Raw genomic sequence first — 24,040 nt, 5'->3', positions numbered from 1 at the left:
AAGTTGCTACTTAAATGATGGAAGATGGGCTCCAATAATTTGAGGGCCAGCCTAAAATGTAAAGAGTTGCAGTTTAGTTTGGTTTGTGCACAATGTGGTGAGGAACAGTGCAGAAAAGTCTCCCAAACCAGCCCATCCAGTCTATTTAAGACCTCTCTTATCTGACAATAAATAAAACTGCCTCCCACCCTCTGACCCATCTCTTTTCAATTCCACCTCAGCGGTACGACTTCCCTCTAAATCCAGAGTGTGTGAAAATAGAATACAAGGGAGAGAGGCTATACCCAACCATCATAGAGAATAAATAAACAATCTGGGAATGACAAAGAGGAATTATGTAAGTGGAGAAAATGAAAGGAAACTAAATTAGTCCTGCAGAGGGAGTTGTGCCCTCTCACCTGCAGTATACTTCACATTCGCTTTCTTCATAAGTCTTTGGAGACCACCAATCATGTCTCACCTCTATTGTGTCTTACATTATCAGAGGCCCACAGCCTCCTACTGGGAACATTCCTTATCTGGCCTGACATCCTCTATCTCGCAAGGAAAGCTCGCAGAGCGTGCTTTACACACAAATGTGGACACATACACACAAAAACAACTGTCAATATATGCTTTCACAGATATCAAACTTAGTTAACAAGAGTAAAAGTATTTTATATTCCTTCCCTGATAATCAGCTCAAAATTTGAACAATGAAACTAAGAGCAATCAAACGGTTAGCAGTTTGATAAAAAAAAAATAAAAAAATAAAACCACATTATTATTAATTTGTTACTGGTGAGGCTGCACAGTGGAGCAGCTGTAAAACGTTGGCCTCACAGTTCTGAGATCCGGGGCTCGAATCCCAGCCCAGCCTGTGTGGAGTTTGTATGTTCTCTTTTTGCCTGCGTGGGTTTTCTCCAGGCACTCCTGTTTCCTCCCACATCCCAAAAACATCCATTAATTGGAGACTAAACTAACTAGGTGTGATTGTGAGTGCGACTGTTTGTCTTCATGTGCCCTGTGATTGGCTAGCGACCAGTCCAGAGTGTACCCCGCCTCCTGCCTGATGACAGCTGGGATAGGCTACAGCACTCCCGCTACCCTTGTAAGGATAAGCGGCTTAGAAAATGGATGGATGGATTTTACTGGTGAGTAAAATGTACAGTGAAAAGCAATGCCGGACAGTACCACAGTTACTAGTTTAACTACGTCTCAGTAGTGTGGTTGTAATGTGTTAGAGTCCACAAAGGAAACATTTCCCCAGATACTTCTAAAGCTGAAATGCACCTCTTGCGTTTGACCTATCGACCCAAGACGGTGTATAAAAAGATGCCTGAGAGTTTTCTGATAGCAGAGCGTGATGGAAAGCGTACAACTGTGGGAAATGGTTGAGAAGGGGGCAGAGATGTATACATCCCATGAATCCCACTGGTCATACCTTAAATAATTCTTGTAATTCATGGAGTCCTCACTGTCCATTTCTACATTTTGATATTTATGGCACAATCCCAAAAAGGGTGCTCCTGTTAACATCCAACATGTCCAACACAAATTTAAGGTCCCAATTTAGGTATTTCCCTACGACCTATAGTAAGCTTGTCACAAGTCAGTCAAGGCAAATATTAACTAACTGAGCACTACTGTAGCAATTATGTTTTGGGCAGAAATACACTAGAATAACCTACACTTTCACAAGTTATATGTCAAAGCTTGGTAAAAGGCAATACATTACTCTAATGGCATTACTTTTGTCATGTTACAGTAATTCATTGTAACATTAAGCTGTCAAATCAGTTTCTTGGGATCAGTGGGTGTAATTAACTAACAGAATAAATACTTCTAAACCTTTTTTTCAGGATCAAGATTTAGAAATACAAATCTCCTATTTGAGGACTGAGATGTTTCAACGCAAACATAAGTTGATGCTTATTCTTTACTGAGGAGAATTCCTTGACAAAAATACATTTTTGGTAACATTATAAATGATATATTTTTAATCATGGTTATCAATTACCCATCTGTAAAATTGTTTTGGCTTTCATCTCAATAAACAATGACAGCGTCAACAGATCCTGGTAATGATTTTCATTTCTGATTTCATTAGATTGTGTTGTTCCAATTATGAAAACTCCCATACATATTTAATTGAAGAATTTTTTAATAAGAGTTGTCAGCAAGAATACCGAATCCAAAAACCTGCAGGACCATAAAGGAAAAAACAGCCTAACATACCTGTCACTGTATGCAGCTGCAGCAGTAGCAGCTGGCTGGGCATATCTGTAAGCTGCGTATCCGCCCTGAACAAAGGACAAAAGTCAGTAAAACATTACAAATTTATGAGTAAAATCAAACAAACAACCTCTAGTCATTTCATTCAATAATGTAGATATTTTTAGACATTTTTAAAATTTAAGACAAAAAAAAAAGCTGCATGTAAACTTACATATATTTCTGTCCCATAAAATCCATCCTGGTAGACCACACTGCTAACACAAAAAGGGATTTTGTGTTGAATTTAAAAAAAAAAAACAACAACAAAATTGCACTTCTTTTAAAAAGGTACATAGGTAATAGCTGTAACTGACATATTGAAATACTGATATGCATCTACACACAGTATATAAATTTAACACAACACTGCACAAAATAATAACAGCTTCCAATGATAAATTACTTGTCCTATCATTTCAACGTGATTTTGCCACACGCTACTGCCACCTCTCCAAATTGCCCCTCCCCTACTGCAAGCACACACATCGTGACTGAGGTCTCGCTCTGACTGAGGTGGGCGCATTGGAGTGTGCAGGGCAGGTCATAGCAGTTCATTCACAGCTGAATAAAGAGTGACACATTAGAAAAAAGAGAGACAAATTTGGCTATTCTGGAATCAAAGAGCAATTTTCCGCTCTATTAGAAAGTGGCCTTTTTGTTTTCCACTCACCATTCCCCCATTACTGCAAGTGTGCAGTTTAGAGGTATGTGTGTGTACATGTGTGCGTGTTTGTTTGTATGTTTGAATACTTTTGAATTACATTCATTCACCAAATGAACGTATGCATGTCACTCACGCTCCGTAGGCTGGTATGGGTGGAGGAGGTGGTGCAGCGCGAAACGTGTTATAGACAGCCCGGCCCCTCCCTCTCAAATGGGCCCCTCTATAGGCCACCGCTGCTCCTGTGGCGGGGTATGGAAAGCCTGTGACTGAGACAAAATACAAAAGCACAGGCAAACACAAAGTTGATTAATTTGTTGGGCTAATATTTTGAAATCAACAGTCTTCACACAAGGTGAAAATACAAACTGTGGATTCTATTGATCAGATTTACTCAAATCCACAACAGCAGGGGCTAAATTGCATGTTCAATCAGTCTTGAACAGTGGTTGCCAAACATTTTAGAACAAGTACTGCCTCAAAAAATACATGGCTCATGAAGGACTAACATATTGTTCAACATTAAGATGCAGTAGTATAGCAGGTCCAAGTGTTCATCAAACATTAGGTAAAGGAGTTTTAGCCTCAAAGGTGTAGAGGGAGTCCTCGGATTAAAACAGTCTCGCCATTTTGTCCAACTAATATGTATAGTGCTCGTCCGTGTTTGTGTGCCAGGAGTATCTTCACATTTTTTGTCCTCCTTTTTAGACATTATGGGAATGCTTCTGCAGCCAATAGAAAATCCATTACCATGGAAATGAAGCTCAGGATCATACAAAGATCAGAGAAAGGAGAGACACCGATGAAAATCGGTAAAGAGCTAGGCTTCAGTCAGTCGACCATGGTGACAATTATTAAAGACAAAACCCGTATTTTAGCGCATGCAAAGGTTCTGTTCCTATGTCGGATACAGTGATCACAAAACAAGGTTCTTGGATATTTGTCGAGATGGAGAAGCTACTCACGCTATGTATTGAGGATCAGATTCCTTTGCAATACCTAAGCACAGCACTTCTACTTCTCCAGCCACCTCTCAGCAGTAATGGTAAGTACATAATTTAATTTCTATGTATTTTTGATATGAAATATTTTTATTTAAATTCTGACTTTAATGGTGAAATCCAACTTACAATGACATTTGAGTTACGTTACCAGCATAGGAACAGAACTCGTTTGTAACCCGAGGACTCACTGTTTTAATATTCCTGTAAGCACCATGACCACTTTGAACATTATCAGTGTGCTTAAATATATAAAAAAAATGTCCTTTAATTATGATTCAATACAAATGTATTCTCCATGAAACATTTATAAAACATGTACCTAAATATGTAAATGTTTTAAGACAAACAGATGTATTGTTAAATATAGGTGAACTGTACTTGAATCTACAATACTGGATTTAACATTAAGCACATTTGGAAGTTTTAGTGTTATGATTATTTCACATACCACCAGACTAAGAAACACTGCTCTAACAGATTGCGTGTGCTGTTGGCAAAAGCTTTAGGTAGCACTGATGGTTTTCACTATAGAACATTTGAGCGAACACTGCTGGCGCAAAATGAAAACAACTATTTATAGAGCAGTTACAAAAAACCTGAAGCTGAAACAAAGTGCTGTACATAAATAAAATCGAACATATAACAAATATAAGATCGAGGCAGCGTTCTCAGGAGACAGAGGTTTGCCGCATGTAAGAGATGAAGTCCCTCAGACAAGTGGGTGACAGGTGCTAGGCAGGCATCAATGATAGCCACGAAATGCCAGGCCACAAAAAAAGTGGCGGATAAACAAAGTGAATGCTGGGGGAAGGAGCCACATCTCCACAGAACTCCAGTTGTCCGATTTGTTGGTGAGTGACATCATGTTCCTCATAGAGATCAATGGAAAGAAGGGTGTAAATCTCCTGTCCTTCTCTTCCCTCTCTAGATCTCCTCTGGGAAGCACACAGACGGGACTCCGACTCAATCTTTGAATCAGAGTAGCTCAGCGACGTTGCAGGGAAGAATTGTAAACAAACACTGATATTCTCAACCAAAAAGTATTCTGGTAAATTGCTGTAAAAGTACAACCAGTTTAGCACAACAAAATTGGAATATAAAACGGTAAAACGTGGGAGGGAGTGCAAATAAAAGAGAAAGTTAACAGAGCTATGATAAAAGGCCTCGGATTTCGCCTCCTTTTTGACCAATAAAAACAAAAACAAAAACAAAAACTAGTTTGAAGGGATGGAATTGTGTGTGTGCAAAGAGAAACAAATATTACTGATCTACAGCAAACAAATGTATCATGCTCATAACTTTGGGGAAGCCAGCAAATGCATAAAAACCATGTCTGAGTGTGATGGATGTTCCCAACCTTTGGTTTGAAAAGTGGGACAGCGGCAGGGCTTGACATCAACACCAGAAAAGCATCAACAAAAATAAAAACACCTAAGTAGGAAATTCCGCATGTTATTATGGATGAAAAAAAGAGGATCTCTCCTCCCCTTTCTCACCTCATAAGTTAATGGACATTCATTTCACATCAAGTAGGAGACATTTCCTCAGTTCTCGAAAATCTTGGGTTACAAAAAGGGTTATGGACCAAATATTAGATTTATAGGTTGGAACTTTGCAAAAGCTATTTTGGAAATGTTACAATAGCCTGCCTGTGGTCCATGTCATGTTACAGCAGGACTGATCCAAGTTTCAGTTGTCTAACTTATGGATGCAGATCATATTGAAGACTTTTGTGGTACAACTGCTTTTTCATCATTCTATCCGCATTGTATAAAGTTGTTTCACTGGATACAAAATTGCCCTGGAGCATGATGCTACTGCTGGCGTCGTTGCGTGTCCCATATGATCATAAAACTTTCTTTCAGAAGCTTTGAAAAGAAATGGGATTTCGTACACTCCGCCACTGTATTAAAACAAACAAAAAGATTCACATAAACATTAAATTGTTTTCCTTGAACTCAATGTGAATGGAATCAATGAGTAAGAAAAAAAAAAAGCTTCCATTCAATTCTGTAGCATGGGGGTGATTGAAAATGGCAGCATCCATCTATCCATATTCATGCTCATGGTTATGTTGGAGCTTATCCCAGCGAGAGGCTGTGTACACCTTAGGCTGTTGGGCAGTCAAGACAGGTCAAAATAATGCATTAAAATACTTCTATTATTTATATTACAATTGCAAATGTATTTATGGATGTTGTTGTATCTTGTGAAGTTACAGACAAGAGAGAGAATCTAGTTAAAATAAAAGAGGCCGACAACTTCTTGCTGCATACAATGCAGAACAATGCGACCTGCTTCAGCGTATGTGGTCGGATACAGAATGCTCTCTCTCTCCCCCCTTCATCCATCTGTCTTACTCTATGAGTAGAGCGATGGAGAACCACTACAATCTGCTGTTCCTGGCTTGGCCTTATCCTAACAAGTCTAACAACAGCATAAATATGTCACGCAGCCACACCAAACACTGTCGGCGCTAAAGATCAATTTCCTCCCTCCACCTTCTTTACCCTGCTCTCTTAATATGGGCCTTCTTTATATTAATTCTACGCTGTGTGTATGTGCTCGAGAGTGTTTGCGTGCTTGCGCTTGGCTGTGAATATGTGTGATGATGGCGGTGGTGTGACATATCTGAATGTAATATGACGATGAGTTATGGCTTGTGCATTCTGCAGTGGTGCTGTAATAACGCATGAATCATGTCATTGCTCTTGCATGACATCCAACAGGCCCATAAAAAATGCAGAAAAACATCCATATCCACAAGAATTGAGAACAAACAACAGGCGTGTTTTCAGACCATGCTATTATATTAAAATCCATACCATATTGTATGCACTGAAGTTGGCTGTATGGTTTGGTGTTTATCCTAAGCTCTTTTATCTTAGTGTGCCAAATATATTGGGTAAAGTTGCATCATTTAGTGGACTGTGGGTTGGAAAATGGACTTTACGAGAGTAATTCAACGTCGTCAAATAGTAAAGACAAAAACAAAACCTGATGTTACAACCCTTAATTGTTTGTTAGAATTAATTGCTTGTGTATTCAAGGCACCTTTGTTTTTAATTGTCAGGTAGGCGACCTCACTGTACTGCAAAAATGAAGTGAGTCAGTCAGTACATTTAATTTATTTAGCACTTCTCATAGAACAGGACTTAAAGAGAGCTTCACATGGCTAAAATACAAAACCACAAACAACAAAGAAAACAAACCAAAGCAATCCCGTTTTACCGGAATGCCTGCGAAATGTGTTTTAAAATGCTTTTTAAAAATGTCTACAGAAGCGGCAGCTCTTTGTTCGAATGGTAGTGCATTTCCCAATTGGCGAGCAACATACTACAAGGCTCGGTTACGTTAAATTTCAGGTCTTGGGGGAGGAGAGGGGAGGGGGAGTTAGAAAAACGACAGTCAGCAGACCATAGAGACAAAAAGCATGAATTAACATTTGTAGTTCACAATGAGATAAGATTAAATATTGTAAGTCAAGCTCCACCCTTCAGGTCATTTTCATTTGCAATTTGTAGTGTGATATGGATCAGTTATATTAATATCTCCGCATTTCTTACAAGGGGATACAATAAAATTGTTTAATCTATGAAATTGGACCAAACCGAGCTGTACTGCTTTGATATGGCTTTGCAGAACACGTCCCACTTAATCTGGGATGTTACGCTGACCACGCGCTGGCATTTTATCAGTAAGTACTTACTTAATGCCTTGTGATCACTCACAAAAATGAAATTCATGAAAACATGTTTGGTTTAATATTGGAAAGCGGTCAGAAAGATGGAATGTCAATCAGGAAACATTCTCTTTAAAGTGAATGTACTGTATTTAGCAGTAAAATGACATCACTCCAGATTGAATTGTAGAGGTGACGGTGACTGCCGGCTGGCTCTGGACCAGTGATGATACAACATCATAAAATCCATAATGTTTGCACATTTTACAGCACGCATTAAAAGCCTCTTAAAGACTTTCCTTTTCATTTTACATTTCAAACTATTTATGGCGTTCTGGAGCGTTGTACTGACAAGCAACTGTCATAAACCAAGACACATCAAACTAAAAATCAAAATCTAGAAGTCAGTGACTTAATTAGCTTTAAATTTCCATTAGCGTATTTCTTCTTATGTAGTCTATGATATTTTCCTTTTCAAACACTCTAAATCCTTATGCATTCAAAGTTCCATTCATAACTTCTATGACAATCAAGAATATAACTTGTTAAAAAAATAATATAGTAAAAAGATGACAAAAATCAAAGCTGTTATCTGAATTGTAATGGCACTGAAATGAATTGAAGGATAAAACCAATGACATTTTTAAAATGAACATTTATTAATACGAATTGACATCAAAGTAGTTATTAAATTGGTGTGTGGTTATTTTGGGTTATGCGTGTAAAACGTAATAGCATGTGTATGTTGTGGAGGTCATCTGTCATTCTTCTGAATGGGATTTGCGCACAATAAACCTGTAGCCAAGCCTAGCAATGGAGATTGAGTGCACTGTCAGCTAGCCAGGATTTATGGAGGCCAATTCAGCTGATGGGTGCTGGGAAAAGCCGTCTGATAAAGGGTGATTAATTGTCCTTACATCCTGCTTTACATCCTGCTTTTCTCCAGCCCCAAACTAGATTAAATGCAGTCATCATTATTCCAGAAGACGTCCCGCTTCCACGTACTTGCACTTCCGTGCGAATCATTCTTAGCTTAACTTCTCATTTTTAAAGTAAAATTCGTCGAAATACCCAGACTGTACCTGCCTCTACTGCATTTATTTTTCCTTTTGATTTTAACATTAGAAACATTACTTTCTCAAGTACAGCCAGCATCGAATGATCATGTTATTCCTAAAGGCCCCGTCACACCATGACGTTCTGGTCAGCGTTCTATTGCGTTTGAGGAAACGTTGGTAGTTGCCCATGGTCGCCGGGATAGCGCCAGATGAGCGTTGTTTGAACGCTAGTGAACGTCAATGATCGCCGAGAATCGGCGGAGAACGCCGGTCCGGAAAAAAAGTTTTGAACATGCAGAAAAGTTCTCACCGAGACCAGCGTTCATCAACGTTTAATTGACGCTGCAGAACGTTCAAGAAAGTTCGTGGAACGTTTTACTAACGTTCGCCGAGAGTTGCACGCGTTTGGCTATCGTTAGTCAGTCGTTACTCTTGAGTTACTTGGTTGTTACTTATCGTTTGTTACCGTCGGACAGTCACCACTGGGGTTTTCATGGAGTTTAGGGTCTCCAGGGGGTGTCACATGGTGCGCTACCTCTTGGACGTGCTCTTCCTCCTGGTGTTCTTTTTCCTCCAAAGACATGGCTAGTGAAAGAGGCTTTGCATTCTTACTTGCAGCGCTAGTTGCTGAAGTCCGCACCCCACCTTTTTTTCGTCTAGGTGGCATGATGCTGACTGTTCAAACTCACGAGAACAACTGAAGAGACTATGAAATTTCCAATGTTTTTGTTCCCGTTCCACTGTAAAAATTACACACCAGCAAAAGGCTATTCTGTCGTTATTTACCCGTTAGTCACACGCTCAACATGGTTGTCTAACGTTGACAAATCGCTCGTCGCGTGCCAGTGACACGTTAGCACACGCTAATGGTTTTTAGGGGTATCTTATTTGAAAATAGAACGATTGAAATGTTCAGAGAACGTTGACAAGAACGTCATGGTGTGACGGAGCCTTTAGGAGCCGAATACTTTAATTGTAAAACAAGTGTTTAAAGTGCTACCGCCCATCTGTACAATTATAATTAGGCAAAAGATTAGCAGGCTTCATTCATACAACCCAGATCTGAAAACTGCACTTTTATGATATCATGAAAAGATTTGCCCAATCATGAAGTTGCAGAGCAAATAAAGTCATACAGGTCAAATCAATCTTTTCCCAAAAGTTATTATATTATGTTTAATGATTTGTTTGTCATATATAATGAAAGTATACAGCTCAGTGTCTGGGTCAGAACAGTCTCAACACTACTGATGTATTGCAATATCAGCGTATCCCATATATATATATTTTTTTTTTTAAATGACCATTTGATCATCGGAACCTGAAAATGTGTCAATGCTACCGGATATAAGCATTTCCCTGGCGGCAACAACAATAATTGGCAGAAAAAAAGAGGCGCGAAGTTTGAATGTGGTAATATTTTGTATAAAACATAAATAAATAACCAGGTCAGGGTGTACCCCGCCTCCTGCCAGATGATAGCTGGGATGGGCTCCAGCACTCTCCCGCGACCTTTGTGAGGATAAGTGGCTCAGATAATGGCTGGATAGATAGATAGATAGATAGATAGATAGATAGATAGATAGATAGATAGATAGATAGATAGATAGATAGATAGATAGATAGATAGATAGATAGATAGATAGATAGATAGATAGATAGATAGATGCAGTATATGGACAAAAGTATTGGGACACTTCATTATTCCAGAAACAGTATAAGTAGTTCCATCTGCGAACGGATTCCATTCAAGTGTGTCTTAGTGTGTTGCTTATATTCTTTAGTCTTGCAGTTTCATTAGGTCAGGGTTCTGTGCAGGGGAGTCAAGGTGATTTGACACCAAAATCATTCACTGTGCATTCACTATGAACTTTGTTTGATAGTAGTCTTGACCAAACAGGTAAATAGGCTTTGGAAAATACCTCATTCATTAAACAATGCTCCCTTAGACCTTTTTTTTTTTTTTAAAACAGATATTATATATTTGTGTGATGCACGCCTTGTGTCTAACAATATTAAATGTAACCCCGCATGAGGCAATTACACATTCTGGCGACACAAGCGCCTGCTATGATTGACATGAAATCTCATTTTCAGGCATTGGCTAAGTTAGCCATCTTATGTAATGATAAATAATGTATTTCAAGTGACATTTATTTAACTCTGTATATACTGTGTATCTCATGATGACGTACATCATGACCTACACTGCTGAAGTCAGGCCATAACAACAGTGATAAGCACAGAGAAATTTTGGAATACATTGACTAAGCTCATAACATGCTTGAAGGATTTATCTTCAGCCTCTTCCCTTATTAATTGTCATTTACTGCCAGTTGTAAATATAGATACAAATCCGTCTGCAGTTAACTCATATTGGCTGATAATATTGACATAAAAGGCTTGGTGGCTTTGATTGATGACTGGAAGGCGGTATAAAAAAGAAAATTGAATAGGGCAGATGAACAAAGGCGTGACTTGGTTTCTCTTTTTCTAGTATGTTGACATCCCTTTGAAAATTCTGTCTATTCATTCTGCACTTGTCCTGAGAAGAAAGGAAGCATATGTTGTCATTTAGGCTTGGCAAACTTTAGTGGTGCATTTAAGACCACTTGGCACATTAGCATCCTATAAATTAACAAGCCAGACTCGGTATGCGTATGAATCGGATACATGAATCCATAGAACATTCCATTTAGAGACCGTTTCCATTTTAACACCCCCCTGAGCCAGCCACCGCCCCTACTTCAAGTCCACTTCTATTTTACCAGAGCAGAAAAAGTCAAGTCTCATCGCCATAAAATGCAATGAGAGCCAACTCAAGAGCCACATAACATTCTCACATTAGCCTGCTTCTACTTTATATTCGGCGTAACCTCGAAAGTCAAACACAATCCATTCCAGGACTCAGTTCAACTTCGTTCTTTTGAGATTTTTAAACAAATATTACAATAATGTTTACCGTGGCCAAACACTTTTTAAAACTGTACATTTTATCATCCTTAGCTGTCACCAAAGCATAAAACTAAAATTAGGGTTTAATGCTAATAGCAAAGGTATGATGCAAAGGTATTTAAATTTAAAATATTGATTTAAATACAGGCAGCACGATGAATCAGCTGGTAAAGCGTTGGGCTCACAGTTCTGAGGACCTGGGTTCAATCCCGGACCTGCCTGTGGTGAGTTTGCATGTTCTTCCCGTGCCTGCGTGGGTTTCCTCCGGGGACTCCGGTTTCCTCCCACATCCCAAAAACATGCAACATTAATTGGACACTCTAAATTGCCCCTAGGTGTGATTGTGAGTGCGGCTGTTTGTCTCCATGTGCCCTGCGATTGGCTGGCAACCATTTGACACCTGACATAGGCTCTAGCACTCCCTGCCACCCTTGTGAGGATAAGCGGCTAAGAACATGGATGGATCTAAAACCAGTAATTTAAAATAAAAAGTATAATCTCTTGGAATATTTCTGTTGAATTTGAAATGATTCTCTTTTCAATATTTTAACTTTTTCCTCATAACCTTTTGATGCTGGCTATGTTTAATTTGATCAACTAATAATGAAATGTCCATTGGGGCGCAAATGGCCCGCGAGCTGAAAATTTGCTTATAAAACTTGCTTACGCCAATTGTAACTTCCTGTTTAAAGAATTGATGCATTTAGCTGGATATTTTATAAGGGAAATTCTTTCAGGGATGTCCTTATTGTAGAAAATGAGAGATTTTGATGTCATGAGAAATATAGTTCTTGCAATAAAATCCCCGTCTGACGAAGCTTAAAAAACAAATTCACTGGTGAGAAGATCAGCAGTATACAAAGCTGATGAATATTTGTGGAAAATAAACCCATATTCAAATGAAGTATTTAGTTGGATCCAGAAGAAATGTTGCTTCTTCATGAAACTAGTTATTTAAAATATTGTTCCACGAGGTGCTCTTCATATGTGGAATTAGGGGAAAGATTAGCCTGTTTGTATTGGAAGGAGGTCATCTCTTGATGCTCTGTTGCTTGTTTGGGTTGGTGGATTAAGGGATACAGTGGATGTACACTACTGGGACAAGGGCAGGAAAGTGGGGAGAAGGGGGAGGGAATGGGGGAAGAAATAAAAAAGATGGATGGCCTCTCTTTGTCAGAACAGTTATTTAGAGGGGTGCTATAAACCTGTCTAGAAATGAACAGATTTCAGACTAATGAGCAAAAAGGAATGCAGTTATGGTGAGTCAACAGTTGCAGCACAGGAAGCCAAGCTGCTATTTCAAAGTCCACTTACACAAATAGGGTTGGTCCAATCATACATGCACCTCTATGGAATTCAGTCATCCGCATTATACCAGTCCACAGCATATCATTAGTCATGTTCGTCACGCAACACAGTTATATGTACATGCAGGAAAAAAATCCTTTATGCTCTTCAATAAAATTATTGCTTATTTGAGTTTTTTCTTACCTGCATAAAATTCAGGACCATACACTGCTCCGACCACTGGATTCAACTTCCACCCTGTAATGAACACGCACAGAGTGAGCATTGCGAGGAAAGCAGATTTGTACTGAGATTGGCTGCTCATGTTTTTCCCATGCTTGTGTGGGTTTTCTCCAGGTATTAAAGATTCCTCCTACATTCTAAAAACATGCATGTTACGTTCATTGAAGACAAAATTTACTCCAATTTATCGGCAACTCTAATGAGAATAAGCAATATAAGTAATCGATTGGACATTTGAGGTTGGGGGTCAGATCCCTCTGTTTTATTGCAACAACATAATGAGGCTTTCAGAATTAGAATAAAAAATATTATTATTTCTCGAGTGGCATTAATGGCAAAGACAATTTAAGTGACAACAGAAAGAAAGACATCATGTGTAAAAAAAAAATTATTTACTTATTACTTTCCGAAGGATAATAACCACCAATAATTTAAATACACAGATCAATAAAATTAATAGATTTTCAAAAGAATATGAATGAGTCTGTCTTTTACATCCTAAATTGAAATTATTACTGTTGTATTATTGCTATATTACCTCGTCATCTGCGTATGTTAGTCAAACTTCGATCCCTCGATTTCGTGGATTAACTTTGTAATAATTATTACGTAGTACACTTTCACACCTAACAGACTGTGAACCAAACCATCAGTGGGTTCTTTTTGAGTATTTAACAAAACGTAATGGCTCACCTGGCCTGTGTATACATCTGCCATTAATCTGAACAACAGTCTGAACAGTATGTCTGAATTCCTACCGCATTTGCAGTTGCATCAACTTATCTGTTGAAATGTAATTTTAAATCACATGACCATCCGAATCTTCTTTTTATTTGACACTTGGCACATTCAAATTTTGGCTGTAAAGGAGGAAGCTAACGTCATGATTGAAGCCACCAACCCTGTCTTTGCCATCGCTCTGCCATGCTCCAATGACAAAGGGGTTTGTGTACTAGTGATACCATTAAAGATCAGTTGGGCTTTTGCCAGCCGGACGTCATGGTGACATGTCCAATAATAGTAGTTATCAGAGGAAACCAAAACCTCATTTATATACTGACGACATACTGGAGCAGCAGGAGAAAATAGGGCTTTAGTATCTACCTTCAGAATACAAGAAGACTAGAAGACTAACGTAGTTACAAGGGAGGCTGAGTTCAAACCATCACTCTACCACCTCAGCCCCAAATGTACGCCATGTTGCTCCAATTGCATTGAGGCACGATAAATCAACTGCTCCAGATGGGACGAATCAACAATCAATTCCACTCGGTTACTAATTATGATTACACAAAAGGTTGAAGAAGATCAAGGTACAGATACGTTTTTGTTTCATCATTCACTAATCTACTTATGGAACGTCTACAGCATCCATAAGAAAAAAAAGTGAAAGTTCCATCAACCATGAGCCAAAAAGTATTCTGAAAATGAACAAAGAGCTGGATAAATAAACCTGTGCAGCTGGTTAGATTTCAACTGTTGTCTGTGCCATGTGATTGGCTGACAACCAACCTGCCCGAAAATAGCTGGGATAGGCACCAACATCACGGCAACCCTTGTGAGGATAAACGCCTCGGAAATTAATTACTATTATTATTAGTATTAATTTACTGTTAGCTTTACATTTTGCACTGACAGGGACGTAAGTCTGGACACCACTGAGGGCTAGTCTCGGGCTGTATTCATTTACCCTTCCAGCTCCAGTTTTTCTTTTCTCCTTATTCCTATCGCCATTAACTTCTGCCTGCACTTTGCTATTTGAATGATATTTCAAACTACATTCTCTAAGACAAATATGGATTTAGCATTCCCTACGATAAATATGCATTTCATTCAGCTCAAGTAAAAGGATGATGCATGTTCAACTATTGTTTCCTTTCCATTACAAGAGTGAATTTACTTGGTAGATCGAATTTGCCTCCCTTTTGATGGCTAACCATAAGGTCCGTTACTAGGTATTTGCAACCAGTAAAGAACACGTGGCATTAATTGAAAGAACAAATGAGCATGCAGATATACAAATAAAAGTTTCATCTTACCGTTTGTGTAAGGGTTTGCCACTTTTTTGTTGGTCATTACTCTTGCAGTGGCGTTATTGACCTGTCAGCAGGCAGGCAGGCAGAGGTTAGTATTAGGCAAAACTGGATACGCAGTACAGTATGTCCCCCATCATAACAACTCGCCATGCTATATATTACAAGTCAGGCTACATGCAGTCAAGTCAACAGTTCTTCTTTTCAAAACCATAGTGGCAATACAAAAATATATTTTACAGCTTTCCCCTGCCAAAGTGAGGGAATGTGATCAAGCTATGTAATAATCCACAGGGACATGTACTCAAATTATCTATTGATCTAAGAAGATAGTGGTGAAGCTCTTTTTTCATCTTTCTTTTGACAAGGATATGTCTTGATTAAATTTAAATGAAGCCTCTCTCCTCAGTTCAACATAGATGTTGGCCTAAAGGTGCCAAAAGATGGTGCCCAAGGAATATTTTTATTACTGATTTTTGCTTGATCACCGAAATGGCATGTACTGTAGGTGAGATCTTCAACAAAAATGAGGATAGGTCAGCCTAAAAAAATCTGGAGCTGGCCAAATTCTGAAACTGAACATGTGGGGTTAGGCGTTGACTGTACACGATGGCCTGATTTACTAAAGGTTTGAACATGCAAAAACAGGAGAAGACGTTACTGTTCACAGAAAACAGATGTGGAACCGGATTTAACACGTCTACCGAACAGGTAAAATTGTAGTGCAGTACATTTCATTGCATTTTCTATATTTATCTGAACAGATAAAATACTGTGAGGAGTAGATGCAACAGATAAATTTAGCAAGTTGAATGCAATTTATCAAACCTAAAAAGAAGATATTGCATCTTTAAATACTGCATCAGCAAGGCAGATGTGAAGCAGCAATGGTTGCGTAACGACGACTGCGGTTCATTTAGTGAAGACGAGGCATCGGCAAAATGAGAGGTGATGGGAAGAATGAATCGTTTCTGCCCGTAAAAACAACGCTGAAATGCGACAAATAATAATTATCACGACGCTCCCGGACCAATTTTTCAGGTTTGCTGTCCGAACATTTAAACCTGCATCCAATTCCCGTACGTTTCGGACCAGTTAAAGGCAACAAAGCATGGCTTCCGATCTATCCTGATGCTGCCTTCCCCAATGTTATTTAACAGATTTCTTTCCTGTGAGGCCTGCTACACACATAAAGACAATCGGGCTGTTTTTGTCACAATTTTGGCAAAGGTGTGTTCAGAGTTGATTTGTACCGACGATAGGGTTCGGCTGACAATCTTAAAAATGGAATATATTACCTCTTCCGTTAACGCTTCAACACTTCAAAATTTATTTTATGATAAAAGTGCAAAACCCTCGTTTAACAAGAGTCTTCATCTGTTGAAGTGAACACGTAATTTAGCATTTTCTTTGTGAGATCAGGCACTTTGCATAGTAAAAAAAAAAACAACTCCCAAAAGATGAGAGTAGAAACTACTTTGAAGTGATGGACATTTTTTTTTTGCAGTTTTGCATGAATGGTTATTAATTTTTGCCTTTAGGCCAAATTTTAAAAAATTGCATATGCCAGTGACACTACTTGGCTTTTCGAAAGGCACTACCAAAATTATTCCAAAAACAACCATAATAAAACTCACGATTGATAAAAATAAAATTTAAATTGCCAAAAGTAACACAGTAATTTTACTCCCATTTAGAGAAGCATTTGTTTTATTGTACTTCCAAATAACGGAATGATAATTAAAAAAAAAATCTAGTCTGTCCCGCATCCCTTGCTTTATAGTGGTTGCCATCATGTTACAGTTTATAACTGCTGTGTCTTTTGTTTTCACTGTTTTGCATTTTTTTTAAATCTTCCAACCACCAACTGTTTTCGTTGAACTACAGAGAAAAAAGGATAAAAAAACAACTAACTTGCTTCATATTGTACACAAGATACAAAGTTAATAAGACCATTGTTGGATTTTTGACCACGCTTTATTGATTTTAAGTTTATTTCATTCTTTTTCAATCCCCGCAAAAACAAGCTGATGTTACTCCGTGCGCATGCACACACAAACACACATGCCGCAATCCGTCATGAGCAAAGTAGTATTCATTGTTTGTGTCAAAACACGGGAAAACACTCAAACGTTGCCGAATCGCTCCTTCTCTGTCTTTGTCACAAACACTTACAGATCAGATCAGGCTTCAGCATGCAGCGTTCAAGGTGCAGCAGGCAGGTGGAAGACACGAGATGAATGGAAGAGAGGGAAGGTATTGCAGGAAACTTCAGGCAGAAGGAAAAAGGAAAGACAGAGTCAGGGGTGGGAGGAGGAGAGTACAAGAAAGGGAGGGAGAAGAGGGGTGGGGGCAGAAGGCAAAAACAGAGAGGAACAAAGACAGGCACCTCGATTTTGCGTCCCTCTACGATTGTACCATTTAGTTTCTCCCGTGCGCGATCAGCATCTGTAGTCGTTTCAAACGTTACAAACCCAAACCCCTGCAGTTGGCAGGAAGTGAGGTTAAAACAAACAAACAAAAAAACAACAACAATGGATGAAGGATGGAAATGACAATAAAAGAAAATAAGAGGAAAAAGACAAAGCAGAGAGGAGAGGCCTGGATGTTAGAAAGTGACTTGGAACTGGAGGCTAGGAAGTTGGGGAAAACAGGACATGACACACAACTACTTTAGGTAAATAAATATCAACACCATCACTTTATGTGTGACAGTTTCCATTCTCAGTTCTTTCTTTTCATTCCCCATTGAAAACACATTTATAGGAACTACTGGAGGCACCAGTATTAGACAAAAATGTTAGGACACCCTCAATCAGTGCAGTGAGAATCTCTTCGATTATGAGAATCTCAACCAATCAGAGGTCTTGTGACACTACAAGACAACTCAGTCATCGTTTTACAAGCTAAAGGGGCCTTATTTTGACATGTTAATGGAATTACAAACAGGGAAAAGAAAAAAAAAACACCAGGTGAGTAACTGTTGATTTTAAAAATCTATATTTTTGGTATTCTATTTTTTGACTTGGCAATAAACACTGCATCAAACTCCTAACATATAATAAATGTTCATTTTCATACAAACTCCTCTATATATAGTCCCTTGTGAAAGCATTCGCCCCCCTTGAACCTTTCAACTTTTCGCCACATTTCAGGCTTCAAACATAAAGATATAGAATATTTTTTTTTGTCAAGAATCAACAACAAGTGGGACAAAATTGTGAAATGTAATTGAATTTATTTTAAACATTAACAAATAAAAAACTAAAAAGTGGGGCATCCATTATTATTTGGCCCCTTTGCTGTCAGTGCAGCAAACTCACTCCAGAAGTTCAGTGAGGATCTCTGAATGATCCAATGTTGACTGATGATGATAAATAGAATCCGCCTGTGTGTAATCAAGTCTCTGTATAAATGCACCTGCTCTGTGATAGAATCGGGGTTCTGTTTAAAGTGCAGAGAGCATCACGATTAGCCAGATTTGGATACAAAAAGGTTTGCCAAGCTTTAAAAAAATTTCAAGGAGCACTGTACAAGCAATCATATTGAAATGGAAGGCGTATCAGACCACTGCAAATCTACCAAGACCCGGCCGTCCCTCGAAACGTTCACCTCGAACAAGGAGAAGACCGATCAGAGATGCAGCCAAGAGGCCCATGATCTACAGCTAGGGTGGGAGAGTCTGTCCATAGGACAACAATCAGTTGTACACTGCACAAATCTGGCTTTTATGTGAGAAAGAAGAATAAGAAAGCCATTTCTCAAAGATATAGATAAGATAAAAAGTCTCATTTCAAGTTTGCCACAAGCCACCTGGGAAACACACCAAACATGTGGAAGAAGGTGCTCTGGTCAGATGAAACCAAAATCAAACTTTTTGGCCACAATGCAAAACAATATAGTAAGTTTCTTTCGGCTTGTCCCATCAGGGGTTGGCACAGTGTGACATCTCAGATGAAACGCTCATATTTGTTGGCACAGTTTTTACACCAGATGCCCTTCCTGACACAACCCCTCAGGGGGAGTAGAGGGCCCAGTGAAATATGAACTGACGACCCCGGTCTACCAAACCAATGCTCTAACCACTGAGCTATGGGGCACCACTAATGTAAAACGATATGTTTGGCATAAAAGCTACACATCTCATCACCCTGGACACCATCGCCATTGTCATATATGGTGGAGGCAGCCTCATGGTTTGCGGCTGCTTTTCTTCAGCAGGGACAGGGAAGATGGTTAAAATTGATGGGAAGATGAATGGAGCCAAATATAGGACCATTCTGGAAGAAAACCTGTTGGAGTTTGCAAAAGACTTGAGACTGGGATGGAGATTTATCTTACAACAGGACAATGATCCAAAACATAAAGCCAAATCAACAATGGAATAGTTCACAAATAAACGTATCCAGGTGTTGGATTGGCCAAGTCAAAGTCCAGACCTGTATCCAATCAAGAATCTGTGGAAAGAACTGAAGACTGCTGTTCACAAACGCTCTCCATCCAACCTCACTGAGCTCGAGCTGTTTTGCAAGGAAGAATGGGCAAGAATTTCAGTCTCTGGATGTGCAAAACTAATAGAAATATCCAATACATTTCCTTCCACTTCACGATTGTGTCCCACTTGTTGTTGATTTCTTGACAAAAAAATGAATTTCATATCTTTGTTTGAAACCTAAATTTGGTGAACGTTAAAAAGTTCAACGGGGCTGAACACTTTCACAAGGCACTGTATTTATAATTATCAAAGCTCATGAACAGATATCCCGAAATCTAAAATAAATTGCTGGCCAGTGGCCTTCGGTCTATCCTCGGCCAGTGAAATACATTTGTCAGACACCCACATGTCCCACGACGTTGACAAGTGGGTAGGCAGAATTTGTCTATTTGATAGGCTCCATCGTCGCGACTCCTACAATTTGTGTTTATCTCCTGCTGCTGTAGGTCGGGAAGCTAACTAGGCAAGACAGTGTGTGTTTGCATACGCTCGGCGGCCTGATGTCAGCACTAAGATAAGAGGAGGCAGTTGAGCGGAGGTCTCAATGTATGGCAGGCGGGGAACGTGTAAGAAGTGCCTGGAGGCAATTGGAACAGATAACTTCGTAATTACCCTTACACGGAGTGAAAGAGAGCTGTGGAGAGGGCGGAGCGATTGTGTGAGAGAAAATCCAGATAGGGCAGCTTGACTAAAGTAAGGAGGAATACAAAAAATATATAGTATACTGTACAACTCAATGCTTACGTACCTTGGAGCCTCGCTCGTTAAAGATAATCTCCACGTCTAAAATCTTGCCAAATTGCTGTTGAAGACAAGAAGAGGAGGAAAAGGAGGGAGTACAGGAAGGGCTAATTAGAATGTTGGCAGAAATCTTACACACAAAATACCAAATGAAATCCCCAAAACACTTTTTCCCTGAAACTTTTCTTCATTAAACGGTCGCTTATTCGAGTATTCGGTCCTTTAAATGATCCAACTCCTCTTGACCTGACAATTAGATTATTAAAACAGCCATTTAAGATCACTGCCATTTAATGCTGTGTTTGCTCTGTTGCGGTGATGAAGATGGCCGCATATGTGCATGTGTGTGTACTGGCGCGAAAGGCTATATGCTGTTAATGAACATTACTAAACCAGATGCTATAGCTGTGCAATATATTGGCACACACCACTGATCTTAACGATCCCCATCATCTTTTGCTTCTTTTCCGCTTTAGATAAAACACAATTAGAGTAAGAGTATTTGAAATTTTCACTTAGGAGAAAACCCTTTCTGTTGAATCATCCTGTATGTTCTTGTCCTCATTGATCTCATTCGTGATTGTAATCACATAGTAGATATTCCATAATTCTAAATTGCACTCATTAGGCATCGTGTGTGTAATAATGATTTAAGTTAAGCAATTAATAAACCAGAACAACAATGAAATATTAGTGAATATACTGTCTGATTCTTTGATGGTGAAATCACTCAAATGACAAATATGTGTTTAAGTTGCAACACATTGTATCGTCACTAACCTACCTAATGCAGCACTCGGGTCTGAACTACTGTAAATATTACTATATGAGAAAACTGAGGCCAAGAATAAAAAATGAGATGGGAAGTATAGTGGTAAATAAATTGAATTTTGTGGCACTTGCTTAGTTAAATATGATCGGTCAATGAATGTCAATCTGTACCGACATAAACTGAGGACACCCTGTCTATCTTTTTTACAATGTAATGTAGTACTGAATTTTTAGTACAAACCCAGCATTGTATTTCGTTTTTATTTATGTTTATGATTGGAGCATTCGCCTCACAGTTCTGAGTTCTAGCATTCAATACTGGCCCTGCCTGTGTGGTGTTATCTCCGGGCATTCCGGTTTCCTGCCACAACCCCAAAATATGTATTAATTGGAGACTCTAAATTGCCCATAAATTTGATTGTGAGTACGACTGTTGTCTGTCTCCATGTAACCTGTGATTGGCTGGCAACCAGTTCAGTGTGTACCCTGCCTCCTGCCTGATGACACCTAGGATAGGCTCCAGCACGCCTGCAACCCTCAAGAGGATAAGTGGCGCAGAAAATGGGTGGATGGATGGATAAAGCGGGTAGAAAACTGGGTCAAATAACCTCAGAGGAGCCTTTTCTAAACACCCGTAAAACAAACTAAGATGTTTTTTTTTTAAATGAGATGTACACTTTTAGATTAAGTTTATGTTAGAGATTCACCTTATGGAATCCAGAATACACCACCTTAAAGTACTATTAGAGGGAGTCTGGATATCACAGTTGGTACATACGAAATGTACATATTGACCTTTAGAAAGTGAAGGGAAAGTTTACACACTTTATTTTAGTAGACTAAACAGACTGCACTTTTTGTTACGTATAATCACATAGTATTCATTGCGTTAAATGGCAAAATTAAAACTTTAGATCTATCCATTTTCTGAGTCACTTGTGCTCACGAGGGTTGTGGGAGTGCTGGAGCCAATCCCAGCTGTCATAGAGCAGGAGGCGGGGTACACCCTAAACTGGTTGCCAGTCAATCTGAGCAAAATCAAACTTTACTGTCATAATGAAAACAGGTCTATAGACTGCTTCAAGTGTCTAAGGGCTCTTTGAGGGATATGTCACAGCAGAATGACATACAGTACCCCACAATTCGCTTTTACATTTTTGATCCATCTCTAATTCTTTCCAGGAATATAAATTGGTGAAAAATATGAATGCAAGGCTAAATTCATCTCCCACAAGATTTCTACAAAATCCTTTGCAATTCAACCACTTCCAAATGTTAACCGTGGACTACACTCTCGCTGGCAAAATGATTTCTGGATGATGGCATTTAGATATTAATATTATTAAATTAAAGGTGGCTATTGACCAAAAAAAAAGAGGAAAAAAGTTAGCAGCTCCATCCTCCAATTGTCCCAAACCAGACACTCAAAGATACCAAAAATTTGAAATGGAATGGAGTTGTAGAATCTGCAACAGTATGTTCAGAAATGCCAGAGTACACTATAACTCAATCATACATTTTAATTCTGTTGTGTACACACCGTAACTCTCTTAACTGAACGGGTCAATGTGGATGGTTGGCCTATCCTGTCTCAATTTACTGAAATGCAGTGGTCATTGTTTAGAGATCTGAGTTCGATGATGTGCTGGAATTACACTTCATGAGATGAGTTCATGTTGAGCGCAAACCTTGCCAGAAAATATGGTAATACTCAGCCTTGCATTCTGCATAACTAGCCCTTGAATCACTGTTTATTTCAATAAATAAATCAAGATGGTGCAAACAACAAATCAAAAGGCAAGGTCACAGCACCAGGCCTACAAATGAAAGATATTCCCCAATAATTTCACATGCAACAATTAAGTACAGAAAATCAGTGTGTTATTTCATTTTAAGTCATATAGACATTTGATTCCATATGGACAAATTCTGATCAAATGTGTTCCTAGAGTTACATAAAACAATCTTTGGAATCATTCAATCAAATAAAGTGTTTGTGTAGAGTATGTGTGTGGCACAGATCAGAGACACAGTGATATTTGTCTGGAACTAAACCCCGTGAGAGGCCCATCTACAGACCACTGAACAAGCAATTTTCTTCAGCTAGAACTGGTTTCTCTCTGCTCACACATTCTGGACTTAACTTTCTCCCGGTGGACGGTTGCATTTGAAGTGTGGACATGTGCTGCACAGCCTTGGTGATTCATGTTGTTTAATTTACTCTAAAATAGAAGCTGCCACATTTCAACAGTTTGGAAAGCATTTGGGGTTGTGCTACGTGTTCTTGCAAACAAAGAGGAAAAAGTAGGAAATCACAAGAAATTGCAAATGGATCTGTTGGGTGGCCACATTGTGCCTAAAGCTAAATATCATTGTGAAAATAGTTATTTTGCTTCTTTTGACAAAAGCAGTTGCAATACACAAGAGGATCTGCGGTTCAAGTACCAGGATGAGGCAGCCATTTTACATTGAGAAAATAGCAGACCGCAAAATAATTATTGTTATAACATGTAGTGTTATCTCTGAAATATATGATTTTGTGAATGTGTCAGAACTATTGCATATATTTACAGTTATTACTATTGCATAAATCACAGTTGTTAAGATTTATGCATTTGTACCTGCAGAGTTCGAAGGGCAAAATGTAATTTTTGCAAATCACATGATTTTTAAGGTGGTTATGTCTTTACCAACCTTCACTTTTGTCTTGACCATTATTAAAAAAAAGTGTATTTGAATGGACCAATGCAATTTGCTCAGTTGAAACCAGGTGTCTAACATCTACAAGTAGTTTTAGCTAATATTCAATGACTTATATGCAATGAGATGAAGACTCCAAGGGTGTGCGAGTGGA

General features: G+C 38.8%; 1 protein-coding gene across 1 annotated transcript in view; it reads right to left on the bottom strand.

Annotated features, from left to right (window-relative positions):
* The window catches only part of rbfox3a (RNA binding fox-1 homolog 3a), a 332,844-nt gene that overhangs the window by 11,742 nt on the left and 297,062 nt on the right, over positions 1–24,040 (bottom strand). Inside the window, exons 8-13 of the mRNA XM_061810158.1 lie at positions 20,423–20,476; positions 15,186–15,246; positions 13,108–13,161; positions 3,054–3,186; positions 2,429–2,468; positions 2,218–2,282 (exon numbers count right to left, since the gene is read on the bottom strand). Coding sequence (XP_061666142.1) covers positions 2,218–2,282; positions 2,429–2,468; positions 3,054–3,186; positions 13,108–13,161; positions 15,186–15,246; positions 20,423–20,476 — 407 coding nt within the window. The remainder of the gene's footprint in view (positions 1–2,217; positions 2,283–2,428; positions 2,469–3,053; positions 3,187–13,107; positions 13,162–15,185; positions 15,247–20,422; positions 20,477–24,040) is intronic.

Source organism: Syngnathoides biaculeatus, chromosome 22 (assembly GCF_019802595.1).
Source record: "Syngnathoides biaculeatus isolate LvHL_M chromosome 22, ASM1980259v1, whole genome shotgun sequence".
NCBI classification, from domain to species: Eukaryota; Metazoa; Chordata; class Actinopteri; order Syngnathiformes; family Syngnathidae; genus Syngnathoides; species Syngnathoides biaculeatus.
This window is presented reverse-complemented; position numbering and strand designations above follow the sequence as displayed.